The 14,160-nt window shown below is 45.6% G+C and overlaps 1 protein-coding gene and 1 long non-coding RNA gene across 2 annotated transcripts in view; one reads left to right on the top strand and one right to left on the bottom strand.

Moving 5' to 3' along the window:
* LOC119180292 (caskin-2) overlaps positions 1–14,160 on the top strand; it is a 394,179-nt gene that overhangs the window by 104,539 nt on the left and 275,480 nt on the right. The window contains exons 4-7 of the mRNA XM_037431451.2: positions 884–1,029; positions 1,264–1,359; positions 2,742–2,872; positions 4,520–4,628. Coding sequence (XP_037287348.2) covers positions 884–1,029; positions 1,264–1,359; positions 2,742–2,872; positions 4,520–4,628 — 482 coding nt within the window. The remainder of the gene's footprint in view (positions 1–883; positions 1,030–1,263; positions 1,360–2,741; positions 2,873–4,519; positions 4,629–14,160) is intronic.
* On the bottom strand, positions 9,792–10,912 carry LOC142766800 (uncharacterized). Its single transcript, XR_012884594.1, has 2 exons — positions 10,574–10,912; positions 9,792–10,462 (listed from the first exon to the last, which is right to left on the bottom strand). It is a non-coding gene; the product is annotated as an uncharacterized LOC142766800 (long non-coding RNA).

The raw sequence follows: 14,160 nt of genomic DNA, 5'->3' as shown, positions 1-14,160 counted from the left end.
CCCAGAAGAAACACGAATCAAGTCTAGTCCATGCAGCTTGTAGGAGCCTCTTGTAATACAGTGCATGTGGCTTGTGTTTTGGTGGAGCTAGACCACACTATAGTTGACGAGGATGTGCCTGCGTTACTCAGTGGCCAAAAAGATCGATTCTTACTGTCGTGTACAACACTGTATATACCATCCTAATTTGGGAAGGTCAAGATACTTCCTTTTCCATCCCTCCCAAATCTGGGTGTCCTGGCGGTAGCGTAGCTTCAAGGTATATTGGGTACTCTGTGGCCAAGTTGATGTGCCACAGGAGCTACGATAAGAACGCAGTGACCTCCCGAGTCAGCGTGAGAGAAATCCTGGAGGGTCTCGTCCTCAGTTCATTCCGGAGTGGCCCACATGTGTCCTTGTGTTATACGCATCTTGTCTTTCTTCAAGAGTGCCGGTTCCTCGTGGCAAGTCCTCGACGTAGAAAGTCTCCTTCGATGTTTGGGCGGCTGTTTTGTTTTCACCGCGTATACGCTATTGCAATCGTGGCGTATTGTCCCTGGAAGGAAAGGCCTTGCCGTTAATGATGTACCGTTTTTAAGTGTGTTGTGGTAATTGTGATACAGATGTGAAGAAAAGTGAATGGAACGAAAAGACAACTTCCCGCGGACAGGGACCGAACCTGCAACCTTCCCTTTCTTTGGTGTTACGAATTTGGATGATATGTGATGTAATGATGACGTTGTGGAGAAAAATCACCATCTCGTAATGACGCATTCGTCACGTTAGGTAATCTTGGGATGACGTCATCGTAGAAGGACGATATTTAGAATGACACCGTTGTGTGGACTTTTCGAGCTCTCGGTGTGGAACGTGTGAGGCATTTCCGCTATTGGTGCTTCCGCAGGTATGCGGCCACTGCACTACGCCGCATGGCAGGGCCAGGCCGAGCCCGTGGCTCTCCTCCTGGAGTACAACTCGTCCGTCAACGACGCCTCGAGTATGGGAGACACGCCGCTACACCTGGCGGCGCAGCACGGACACGTGCTCGTGGTCAGTGCAAGCCTTTTTATAGGGGGTTATATTCGCGGCAACGGTTGATTGCTGGGCATGAGCTTCAAATAAATATTCAAATCGGAATGCTTGGTTCTCAGTCGTTCTTTGCTAGTATGGCACAAATACCATCTATAGCCATGCAACAGCGAGAGTTGATATCGTGGTCTGACTGTCGAAAATCGGCCAACTTTTCATTGCTTCTGAATATTCGCGTCTCTCTGTCCCTTTCAGATCGAGAAGCTTTTGAGTTACCATGCCAACCCGCTGATCCGAAACGGCGAGCACAAGACGCCACTTGACCTCGCCTGCGAGTTCGGAAGGCAAAAGGTATGGGCGTATCGATAACTGCGTGTTACATTTATGGAATGAAGGAGCATTCATTAAGTTAAACCGGAAGATATCCGTATACGATCCCGTCAATTTACCTGTCAATTTCGGTTGGTATTTTTCATCATATGTTCTGGGCGTGACATATTATTGATATTGTGTATGAGGGCGATCGGCGTTCTGTGAGGCAGTCTGTGCCTTCGCGCCTATCTCCAAGGCCAGAGGTTCTAAAATGTTTAGTACTTATAGGAAACCCCAACATCTTTTCCAGAGTCTCGCGGAACCCCCAACTTTTTCTTCTGCATAAAGACGATCAAAAGTAGGAATGGGTGGGAGGGGGGAAGTGCAGTAAGGCTTCTTAGCCACAGTATTATTAACACTGCTGGCGCTGGGCTGTCCCCTCTGCTTGAACATCGAAGGCCATGACTGTTTATGTAGAATTGCCAATAACACATAGAAATCAATCCCTCCCTCCTCCACTTCGCTCTCCCAGTTGCATCCGCTGACCATACACGGCCTGCTTCGGGCACCGCGCAACACAAGCCATGTGTGTTTCTGCCAAAAAAGCGTCGAGAGTACAGAATATTTTTTTACAAAAAAAAGGGGGGGGGGGGGGTATGGCTGTAGCAAAGTGAAATGGGCCATCTAGTGATAGACCACCGGTCACAAAACCAACAAAACTGCCCTGTGATCGCTGACTTGCAATGAGCCCTTAGCAAAGTGTCGATGTGACTGTTAATGTCACTAGAACTGGTTTGAACGCTCGCGAGCATGCATTACCAGTGCTCCAATGGTCCTGTCACCACGAGTCCGCAAATGGGGCTAGTTTCATGGTGCGGAAAGTGTTAGTGCTGATACCACGTTGGTGGCACACAGATACCCGAAGTGCTTATGCAGTGTGCAAAGGATTCGTCAAGTGCGAAATGCAATTCAAGTACGCTTGTGCAACTAAATAGGTTGCTAATATGGATCTAAAACGCGAGCGGGTTGCACTCGTGCTGACCGCTTACGGAGCTCTAAGGTGTCCTTCATGGAACATCGAAGTTCCGCGGAAACCAGTTTTAGAACCTCTGTCAATAGACGAAGGGTTTTTATATTTTCGAAGGGGACGGGGCGTCCGCATTGCTCTTACACATTCTCTCTCTCTCTCTCTCTCTCTCTATCTATCTATATATATATATATATATATATATATATATATATATATATATATATATATATATATATATATATATAAACTTGATGACGATCAGAAGTAGCTAATATATAGCTCTTACCATATTTTGATCACTTATTGATGAGTGTGCGAAACTTCCTCGAAAATTGCTCGGCGTAACACCGTGTGGGCATTGTCGACTGATCCTCTCACGTCCACCTGGCAGGCGGTGGAGGTTTTCCTGCGCAACCCCAGGTGTCGCCAGCTTCTGTACGAGAGCAGGCAGGACACGCTGGACAACCAGCGCACCACGTGCCTCCACTTGGCAGCGAGGAACGGACACACCAGTGTGCTCAGGTACAGGAGCGTTAATTGCTTGTGTCATTTGGTCCCTCGTATATCATATTTGTTTTTGCCAGTTCATTAAAACGGCCCTGCAACACTTTTTGAGCATGGTCAGAAAACGCTGCAGCTGGGTAGTAGAGGCTCCCGACAACACGTGAGCCAAATATTATGGCGCAGCACGTGGTTTGCAATTCACAACAAATCAAGGTCGGCTCAAAATTGCTTTCTCTTTTATCGACATATGATGGAGGAAGCTCTAAAATGTCTTGCAGAAGACCATCTTTCAGCCATTGGCTGATTTGAACATGGCGAGCTCGGTCGTTACAGAGATCGCCGTGGAGGCTGTGATGCGTCTACGCATGCACGCTTGACCTCACTGAAAAAGCCGCGTATTCGAAAAAAGAAAGAAAAAAATGTTAATGGTCACGAGGCGCGCGTAACATATTCTCTTTGGCCCTGCCGTCCCCCCTCTGCTTAGCTTCCAGTGCTTTCATCTGGACGAGAGAAGAGAAAATGCAATTGCAGCATGCGATAAATCCGTGTAACTCCACTCGCGCTGGAGTAATTCTTAAACTGTTTTGCGATGTCGAATTCGTGAGGCAATATAAGCTCTTCCAGTGAATTGATTCCATGGTTATTTAAAAAAAAGAAAGGAAAAAGTCACTGTCCTGCCGCAAGGGCGAAGCAATGAATGTGATAGCAACAACTTGGAATGCGACGCTTACCACGGCTAGCAGATTGAAACGTGCAGCGCGCTGCTCGTGCATGAACAATGCTTGAAAACAACACACACAAGACGAGAGATAACTAACAACGTTTACAGCTCAACGCTTGACGCGCTGTTTAAACAAAAACGACGCACGAAAAGTAATCACAGGAACAGATATGAGTGTGGACTATTGAGTGTCCCAGTTTGAACGGCGCACTCTTTTTGCAAACGGGGCTGCCCAGCGAGCAAAGTGACCTTGTGGCCCAGGCAACTAACACGATAGTTCCGGTGAAAGGCCAATGCACAAGATTCTTCCCACTGAAGGATAAGCGCGCGCGCACAAAACTAGCCGAGACTGTTCATATAATTGCTATCGCAATAAAAAGTGCTTCAAGGCCCCTTTAAAGAGATGCTGAAAACCACAAAAGACAGGTCTGCCTATATAGATACGCCTATACGGATATGAAAAGTGGACCGTAAAAGTATGTTTAAGTGCAAAACAGGCCCTAAAAGTCGCCGGTTGTGATTCCCGCCAGCGACCGCCATTTCGCCTGTGACGTTATGTGCAGCAAGCCTTGAGCTGTAGCCAGCGGAGTGCGCTCTTGTAAACTTAACCGTTAAATGATTGAAAATGGTTAAGGGAAAAACAGTCTTGTTGTATTGATGACTAAGTTATGCTTCAGAAGCTTTTATTATGGAAGACGCAAGCAGACAGACTCGCGGCGCCACCGCCTTGAAGATATCACACTATGTATACATAATTACCCTGACGTCATATTTTCTACTCAGGTTCTCACGACGTATGCACAAGTCTGCACAGTACAAACATTAAATGCATGCTTAATTAATAGAAAGAGACCGTAAGTTTCTCTATATTACATATACACGCAAATAGTAGTTTTAGTGCTTACTGTGCGCTCAACTAACGACGATATGCAAAACGACTGCAGGTGCCTCCTGGCGGCTGGCGCGGACATCAACAGGTCTACGCTGCGCGGCACGGCCCTTCACGAGGCGGCCATGCACGGAAAGCTGGAGGCCGTGCGACTGCTGCTCCAGGTGAGGATTTTCGCGTGAATAAGCCACACTCAATGGCTCTATGTAACCGCGAAATTCTCCCGAAGCAATGCCCCATGTTTTCAGCGAAACTCTCTTTTGGCTGCCTTGGTAGTCTAGTTGTTATGGCTCTCGGCTGCTGACCTAAAAATCGCGGGATCGAAACCCGGCCGCGGTGGTCGCATGTCCGTGGAGGCAAAATGCCAGAAGCCCGTGTACTGGACGTATACGTCGAAGAACGCCGGCTGGTGGAAATTTGCCGTGCCTTCCACTACGGTGTATTTCGTAATCATATTTTGCTTTGAGCAGCCGAGAACCCAGATATTACAATTGCTAATATTATTATTAGTATTATACTGCACAATGATTCTCACCCTATGTACACGTAAACATACTGAGTGAAGTTTAATACGACTTCACCACAACTTGTTGGGCAGTAGCGTACTTGAAGAGAGTAGAAAATAAATGAAGGCATAACGAGAAAAAAAAAAAAGTCTTGTGTGCTAGGTTACGCTGATGATTTCGCATTTAACCGTCATGCTGATACCGTATTTTCGCGTGTATAACCCGCACCGAAAACCAAGAAATTTCAGTGGCAAAGAGGAGGTGCAGATAATACGCGGGGTTCTTCATATATTGCTGCTTCACAGCAATGCGTGTTGGGCTGTGAAGCCCCTTAACAGTGTGGCGAAGGCTATGGAGGCGGTTTCCGCAAATTCGTGTTGCTCCGGAAGTAGCACGGCAGCTTGCGGCCGATTTTGGTTTCGCTTGCTTGCATTGTTGAAGCATTTAGAAAAACATTTGGGGAGAGACAATTCGATTGTTCAGTGTAAAATCTCACTGTCACACCACAAGTATATTTTTTAGACGTTCGCGGCTGCTCAGTGACCCTCCGCATGTCCCTACGTCACGAACCCCATGTTTACTTTTGGAAAGGGCTTGCTGAAAAGGTGGTGCTGTCTAAGAAAGTTCCATAATAAATAAAGCAAGTTCCATAATAAATAAAGCAGTATTTATTTCAGCGAGGCAAATGAGATATTATAGTGCCTATAGAGGTATTATCAGTAAATTAATGTACTACTTTTTGACGTGGTAGCAGGCATGCATTTTGGTTCTGTTGTTTCCAGGGTGCTGTTACAGTGTACTAGAAAGGGTAGTGCTGTCAAGTTGTTGCCGAGTGTGTTCGCTCTTTACCTCGCTGATGCCGCTAGTTCTCCACATCTCGACCCGTTCGCCAAGCCTAAGTCGATCTGTTCTGTCACCATGAGTAGCCTACGGCGGCAGGCCTTCACGGCACAGCAAAAGCTTAAGATCATCGCTGTCGCCGAGGAATTCGGAAATCGCGAAGCGGGAAGACGGCACGATGTGGACGAGTCCTGCGTGCGATTGTGGAGAAAGAAGAAAGAGAGCCTACAAGCCGTGCACCGCAACCGTAGGTCATTTTGTGGCCCCAAGATTGGGGCCTACCCTGAGCTGGAGGCAGAGCTAGTAAAGTTGATCGAAGATGTGAGAAGCAGGGGTCACGCCGTATCGACCGAGATGGCCCAAGTGGAAGCGCGGTGGCTTTCGAAGGAGCTAGGCCTACCTCACGAGTTCCGTGCAAGCCGCGGATGGCTGCACCGCTTTATGAAGCGGCAAGGGTTCTCAATCAGACGGCGGACTACAATATGTCAATGCTTGCTGGCTTCTTATGAGGAGAAGCTGCTCAAGTACCAGAGATATGTAATTGGCCTGCGAAAGCAGCACAATTACATTTTCTCGCAAATCGGCAATGCGGATGAAACTCCTGTTTATCTTGAAATGCCATTGGACACAACGATTGAGAAGACGGGCAGCAGTTCGGTGAGCGTGCTGACCGGCGGGAGCACGAAACTGCGCATCACAGTCTTGCTTTGTGCTCTCGCCGACGGCACGCAACTGCGACCGTACGTCATCTTGAAAAGGAAAACTCTACCAAAGATTCATTTGCCTGCCAGTGTGGTGGTGCACGCACACGAGAACGCGTGGATGAACAGTGACTTGTTCGTGAACTGGATCAAGAGGGTATGGGAGAAGAGGCCCGGTGCGATGCTCGCAAAGAGGTCCGTGCTCGTTCTTGACTCGTTCTGCGGCCACTTAACTGAGGAAGTGAAGGACCGCCTTTCACGCAACAGCACCGACTTAGTTTTTACACCCGGTGGAATGACGTCAATGTTTCAGCCTCTAGATGTGTTGCTTAACAAGCCCTTCAAAGCGCATGTCAAGCGCTATCACTCTAGCGAGAGCAGCGACAGTGAGTGATAGCACTGGGCCACACTGTACAGCATAGGCAAGTGTAAAGCGTGCTTAGAGGCACTTCTCTCGCTGTGCAGTGTCTACTGCACACTGATAATCTTAGTAGCACATAGGCAGAAACTAGGTGCAATCGGCACACTTTCTGTAACACTTGACATTGAATCGTGACATGTCGAGCGTAAAATTTACCGAATATGATGATATTCCCATCTATGTGCTACACATAGCTTCAGTTTCCTTAGGCAATGAATGCGAGTGCGCTAAAGCATTCATATGTTGATTGCGTGGGTCAGAGGCGCTGCCAGGATTTTGCTGGGGGGACAAACAACAACTTTGTTCCTGCAGGGGGGCAGGGAGCACAGAACTTATGCGTTGTGTTTTACCCATGCTTGCTTCTGGAGGTGAGGGGCAAAGGGGGAGCATGCAAGAATTTCGGGAAAAAAAGTTCCAGCCCACCCATGGATGCCCCCCTTGGCGCGGGTGCGCTTTCCTTGAAGTTTGAGTTTTGTCAATGTATTTCATAACCCGCATCAATAGAACTGAGAATTCGCAACACAAAATGACAGTAGTATCAGTCTGATAATCAAGACCAACCTACTCTATCAGTGAGCTGTTGCGGCTCGTTCCGTAGAAAGCCGCATGTCCCCGGCAGCAGTTATCCACTGCGATGTCCGATCTTGGTGTTTATGGTTTCCGATTTGTGTAATCGAAGGTGTAGTTATGACTATTCATGGGTCAGTTATTACATTATAACGATTATTAACGATTATTATTATTACATTATAACTACATTATAACGATTATTAGACTCTTTCTAACTGAATATCTACGATCTTCACAGCAACCGTGGCACAAGAAGTTTGGACCTAAGCGAGGAGGACAGAAAATATTTCCAAACTATCGAGGGGCGAAATCTACAATGCTCAGCGAGCAGTTCAGATGAACGCTGTTTTATACATAGGTATGACTAACCGCATAGCAAGTCATTATGATTGCCGTAACACATCTGCAGCTACGCTAACAAGCTTTGCGGCAAAATGTGCCATATGGATGTGATCCAAGGCAACCTGCAAAGAATGAGCTAACAATCGCAAGTTTGGCACGAGCACAAAGAGACGAAACACGTATGTAAACGACAAATTCAAAATATTGGATACCTGAATTGCTTTTAAGATGAAGAAAAATAAAGTCATTCTCGTGTTCAGATGTGGAGTAGTGGGTAGAGTGTCTGGCTCGGAATACGTGATGTGTTAAGGGCGTAGGTTCAACTCCGGCTCATTCAGTTTTTATTTAAATTTTTTTCTTTTTTCTTTTTTCACTGCGTGCGTGTTTCTGCCTTAATTACGATGTGTGCATGGCCACAACTTCTAAACACAATTTAAAAGCCAGATTTTGGCCGATAATGGGTGTCCCAGTGTGCAGCGCCAGCGTGCCTCGTGCAGTGTGGCACTGTCCCAGTGTCAGCGCCACACTGGACACTAGTCCAGTAATCAAGTATGGCGCCGGGCCAGTGCCACTGGTTTTTGCAATAAAGATGTATATTACAGTGGTGTTAGCTGGGAAGCGAAGGTGGAAAATGCTTTTAGAAGGGCTCCTTTGTTTTTTAGAGAGCATCGGATGATTCCAAAGGACGCTTAGGCCAAGGAGAGTATATGGTCACTGATTGCTGACGTCAACCGAACCCACGACATCCTTTGAATTATATGTCCGATGCTCTGCCGATTTCGCTATAATGAAAATCACTTGCGTCAAACTTCTTCTGTGTCATTTTCCTGTGCTGCTCCTTGTCGTTTTGGTAGGAAGGTGGAGGTTGGAAACAACCGGCATCACCAAGAGAGATACCTCCGTGATCAAAAGGCGTGTAAATTACCCATAACACAGTGTTTTGCGACTTCCCGTTACGGGAATATGGCGATTACGCCGTAGCACCGTGATGAAGGTGGATTCTTGCCATGACCAGGATTTGGAAACATTACAATTACTATATGGCCCCTATATATAAAGGTAGCATGTGTAGTAACTCTGAGGGACATTAGAGCCACTGTATATACTCTAATGTATACTCTAAGAGTAGCGCATTTGTTTTTCAACGCCGCTAGCACACATGCGCTGCAGAGAAACTAGTTCACGGAAAAGCGGTTGCCGGCCACCTGGTGTCCATCAAGTGACCGTCCTGCGCTTTGTAGCTCATTGGCTACCTAGAAGTGTGGCAGCTTGGGCTAGTCAGTATGGCATGATGATAGTTATAGCGCAAGAACAAAACGACGACACAGAGAGACAAGAAGAAGACGAAGGACACGAGCGCTCCGCGTCCTTCGTCTCTTTGTCTTGGTGTCGTCGTTTTGTTCTCGCCCTATCACTATAGTCATTTGCGTGGGTCGTTTTCAAAAAACGTACTGAAATAATTAATGCTGTAGGCTTAGTGGGCTTACCAGGATACCGGGTGTACCGGGATAGCGGAATCAAAGTGCACTTTGGCAGATACGTACGTTACCTGTACCGCTTCCCGTACGCGCGGTATTTTTCAGATTTCACTTTACCGTGGTAGCGTAGGTGTACGTAGTGTCATAGCCTCCTAGATTTTTCTTGCCTGCTGGATGAGCGCGAAATGCCTGTCATCTATGGCGGCGCTACCTACGTAGGGCTAAGTGTCTTTGCCCTAGCAAAAATTCTGATAGAAAAACTGATAGGCTATCAGGTTATTGACAGTTGTATCAGTCTATGAATGTATCAGTCTGTGAGTTTATCAGTCTATCAGTGTACTAGTACTGGTGTACCAGCCTATAAGTGTAGCATTCTATTCTGATAGGCCCACAAGCGAATCGGTGCTTAGCCAACTGGCAGGTGCACCGCTACATCAGAGCAAGCAGGACAGAAATATGAACACAGAAATCAAACAAAATATTTTATTTGATGTGCCATTCCTTGGTTAATCTTTTGATTTCATAAAGTCACTAATTTTGTTTGCCAAAGCTTTATTGAGGAGCTTCTTCATTTGCTCAACCTCTCCAATCAGAACGGTGTGCTTCGAAAAAATGGTTGAAAAAATCTGCATGATCAAAAACAAAGCAAGTTACAGGCACTTATAGGCGACATTTATGTGCACTCTAAATAGAGGAGTCAATATGACAAGGAAATAAGTAGGAGTGCTACCAGTCTGCCTCTCTGATATTGTTTAAAATTAGTTTGTGGATTCTTGCATAGAAGTACCCAGCTCCAGTAGGCAAAAGCTACACTTGAAGTTTTAGTAAGTAATTATAACACAAGTTGGCAGTGAAACCTCGGCTGATTACGTGCAAAATGGAGCCGCCAACTTCCATGAATTTTGGTCAGATGGCAAAATTTCATCTACCTGAAAACACAGCATATGTTTCTTTCTCCAAGGGAGATTTCGCCTCCCCTTTAGACCGATTGGAGGCTGTGCCAGTAACACTTCTACTGACTAGGCCTCCTGTATAAGAAATGGCAACAACCACCTCACGAACAAAACGGGTCTGTCTTTTCAAACCCATGGGGTGATTGTACAATCTCTTGGGAACGGCAATTCCTTTGCTCCGATGCACCTATAAAACAAGTCAAAGATGTTGTGCACACATTAGTTTGTCAATGCACATTTTCTCATTAAAGCAAAGCAATATATTTTCAAGACAAAGCATACTAGAGTTTTATGATACCTCTCTGTCAGTGGGCACATAATTGATAAGCAGTGCAGCCTCCCTCGCACTTGAGTGGGCTACTTCAGGGCTGTCCGTGGTCGCTGTGGTGGTTACAGCGTGGCAGCACATAGTGGTGGCAAAGGTGCAAGTCGTTTCTGTTTTTGAGGCTTGCAGCTGCTACACCCGCAAAGGACAAGGTTCTTTTCTGCAATGAAAAAGTAGAGTGTGCAGAAATAAAGTATATTGCACCCTTAATTGTCACGGTAGCATCCTAGGTGTGCATGGTCAAATAATATATATGATAAACATAGCATGCAGTTGAGATATGCAATTAAAGTGTAATGATACGTTGCATGTCACGTCTCAAAACCATGGTGTGTTTATAGGGGATGCCGTAGTGAAGGGCTCAAGAAATTTTTACCAAGTGGTATTCTTTTTAATATCCACCACTCTGTGTAAGTTGTAAAAGCACATTTTCAAGTGATTAGAAATACATGCATGCATCCCTGCCACCCATGAGCTTACATTGCATTCTGCTTTTCAGCAAAATTGCACACTATAAGAATAGGGCAACTTGCTGCTGCATACAACCATAGCAGCAGTGCGTTACAACAGCTTATGAAGAAATGATAAACCTGTTTGGAAATTTTTAGTGCAAAGGGCATTTTCCAGTAGGCTTATTCTTTCTAATACTTTTGTATTTAGAGCCCTCAGCATATATATTCACTTCTTTCAGAAGCTCTTTCTCTGTTCTTTTTTTCAGCATCCGCAAACAGCAGGCCTCCCTGCTGCTTCTTAAGACAGTTGCTGACGTGCTTTGTCTTCTGCTTAACAGCAGCTTGACGTCGTGTTTCTTACAACTGCAGACAATCCAACACAAAAATTTTACTGTTAGTTCGCAAGCACAAACAGGGCGTATATCCGCACAAGCAAAAATAATTTTAAATCAGTCAATTGTACAAAAAAATGTGACTAAGCTGCGCTCATACCACGATAGAATAAAATAAAATAGCTCTTCAGCATACTGCAACTTTACTACCACCTTCAATACGACGTTCCAACGTCCGTGCAGTAGTGGAGCAGCGATGCTCTAATGTATTCGCTAAGGGGGTGGGGAGTGTATCAGAGCATTGGGGCTTCATGTGTGACAAGGCACCACGTGCAGAGCAAAATTGGCTGTCGATTATAATTACGCAGCAGTAGCACATCAGCCGCAATGTCAACGATAGCCAAACTTGGCTGTCGGTAATAATTACGCTGCAAGTAGCATATCAGCTGCAGTGTGAGCAATCGCAACTTTTTTAAACGACTCATTGTCCACTTCATTTGAACTGCAGCTATCGGAGGAATCGCAATCGGGTCTGCGGAATGGATGGTCGTTTTTCTGTTGAATTCCTTGCATCATCCTCGGTGCCTAAGAAAATATGACCAGTAAATAACTTCAGAGCGACTGCTTCCTCCTCTTTGTTTTCGTATTGAGAATTCAAGAGGCGCGGATTTACTGTAAAGCTTAATCACTTGAGCGTGTAAGTGGCCGCAGTGTGTGTTATCCTTCCAGAACACCCGGTACCACTTGTGAGGATCTAAATTGCCCGTATCCTTCGGATTGATGTACTTACATTACCGGGACTATTATTTTTTAATTATTATCGCAAAACCAAAGATCTTGGAGAATTGCGAGTTTACAGGCGCGATACTGAGCAATTAAGAGACGCAACAATGTTCACATGCGCTACACACGCACCAAGGCCGCCACGAACTTGCTATTGATGACGATGGCAGTGACATTTGTGGATTTCCAAAATGGTAGGTGTTCTGTGGATCTCCCGAGTAGTTTATGCAACCACGAGTCTACGACTTCTTCCTCAACACAACGCAATTTAGTTTTTGAAAACAAAAATATTTATGTGCAAAAAAAACATTTACTTCATGTTTTTGCAACTTTATAGGGTAGTTTTTTTAGAGCTCACAGCAAATAATATATAAACAATGAACGCAGTTACTTTAAAATGGTGACGCTGTGTATAGCCTCCGAGAATGCAAACACGCAATGACGGGCGCGCAGCGGCAATTTCAGAGGTCTTGCGCTGTGTCGCCATATTCGCGTTGGTTAGGCCAGGTGGCGTTAGCCGCCACCCAAATTAAAGGGTACAGCCATATCAATCCTTTCATTCATCTATCACATCATTATGGCTACAATCATCTAGCCATAATGGCAGTCAGCGACCACCATGGCGACGACCACCTTCCTCCGTGGCGACCACAGTACAATACATCTTAAGCACACGAGGTGTTCTGTAGGGTCACTACCTGGCGCCATGATCTCGCAACACATGTTATAGTTTTCGGCAAAATCTGGGCCGCGTGCTTAACATTCAAGGCACAGCAGGCAGGTTGTGAATGTGAAGCCTTGGTCGATGTAATTGATCTTTACCCGTTCACTTATTATCAGTCTCGCAGGCTCATTTTGCATGGACACCATCAAGTGTGCTATTTGAAGTTTGTGTCAAGTTCGACGAGAGATGGATTCAACTCAACCCCAGCCTCGATCAAAAAGAAAAAAAAAAAACGCTATTTGGAGCCTGGATCGCAATATGTAGTACCTCGGGCAAGGAGCGGTGGAGGCGCAGTCGGCCAACCAGCTACACTCAGCAAGAGCATTCCTCAGTCTTTAGCTGGTAATGGATGTTCTGGAGTAGCGGTGTTCGACACGCAAAGTCTGAGTGATGCGCATGGTGACAGGGATGAAAATCCTGATCCCGACGACACTTACGGCTTCGAGGAAAACGCGCTCAGCGATTCCGACCGTACTGCAGATGTGGCTCGCGACAATGTTGGCATGAGCGACACTTTTTAAATGCAATAATGAATTCGAATTTTCGGATGCCTGTATCTGGTGTAAAACAACTGAAAGCATGCTATTGGCCTATAGCCAAAATAAATCAAGAGCAGTGTTTTAATCGAATGTGCTTCTTGCCACAGTGTGCTGCCACATGCTGGCACTGCTGTCCAAAATCTAACATTGCATAGTCACACTCGCACATGGGAATGGCAACACGAAAAAGCTACTGTGTTTCTTCAAGCGTGCTCTAGCTCATAATGTGTGCAGACATATCGCACTTCTTTACTGCCATTCCTCCCTGTAGTTTTCGGTGCAGCTTGTTGGGACCGACGAGAAAAAAAAGAAAGCGGTTGAAGTACGCAATAACCCCTTAACTTGCTTTGAAATATTTCTGGCAGTGGATTTGCAAGGCAGTAAGTTTTGATGATAAGGTCAATTAATAACTATTCAAAGAAGCATTTCATTGTTTCTTTAAAGTATCTCATCCAGTGTGGATTATGACACTAATGTAGTGGCTCGTCATTAAAGGCAAAGCACTATGTACGAGAGACAGCTGGGGTTGGCTTGTGTTGTGAAAGGGAGAAACTGCAGCACCACCCGAGGCTTTCGAATGCACGCCGTTTCGAAAAATTTTTGTGTCAGCATGCTTATTTCACAGTAGTGGACTGATTATTAAGTTATCTTCCTTGGAATGTTTACTGGCCCTATAACTTAATATTTAGAAATTATGTTAATATAGCTCTGTGATGAGAAGTTTTGTTTG

This window comes from Rhipicephalus microplus, chromosome 7 (genome assembly GCF_043290135.1).
Source record: "Rhipicephalus microplus isolate Deutch F79 chromosome 7, USDA_Rmic, whole genome shotgun sequence".
In the NCBI taxonomy this organism is placed as follows: Eukaryota; Metazoa; Arthropoda; class Arachnida; order Ixodida; family Ixodidae; genus Rhipicephalus; species Rhipicephalus microplus.
Note: the sequence above shows the minus strand (reverse complement) of the source record. Positions and strands in the feature narration are given on the sequence as shown.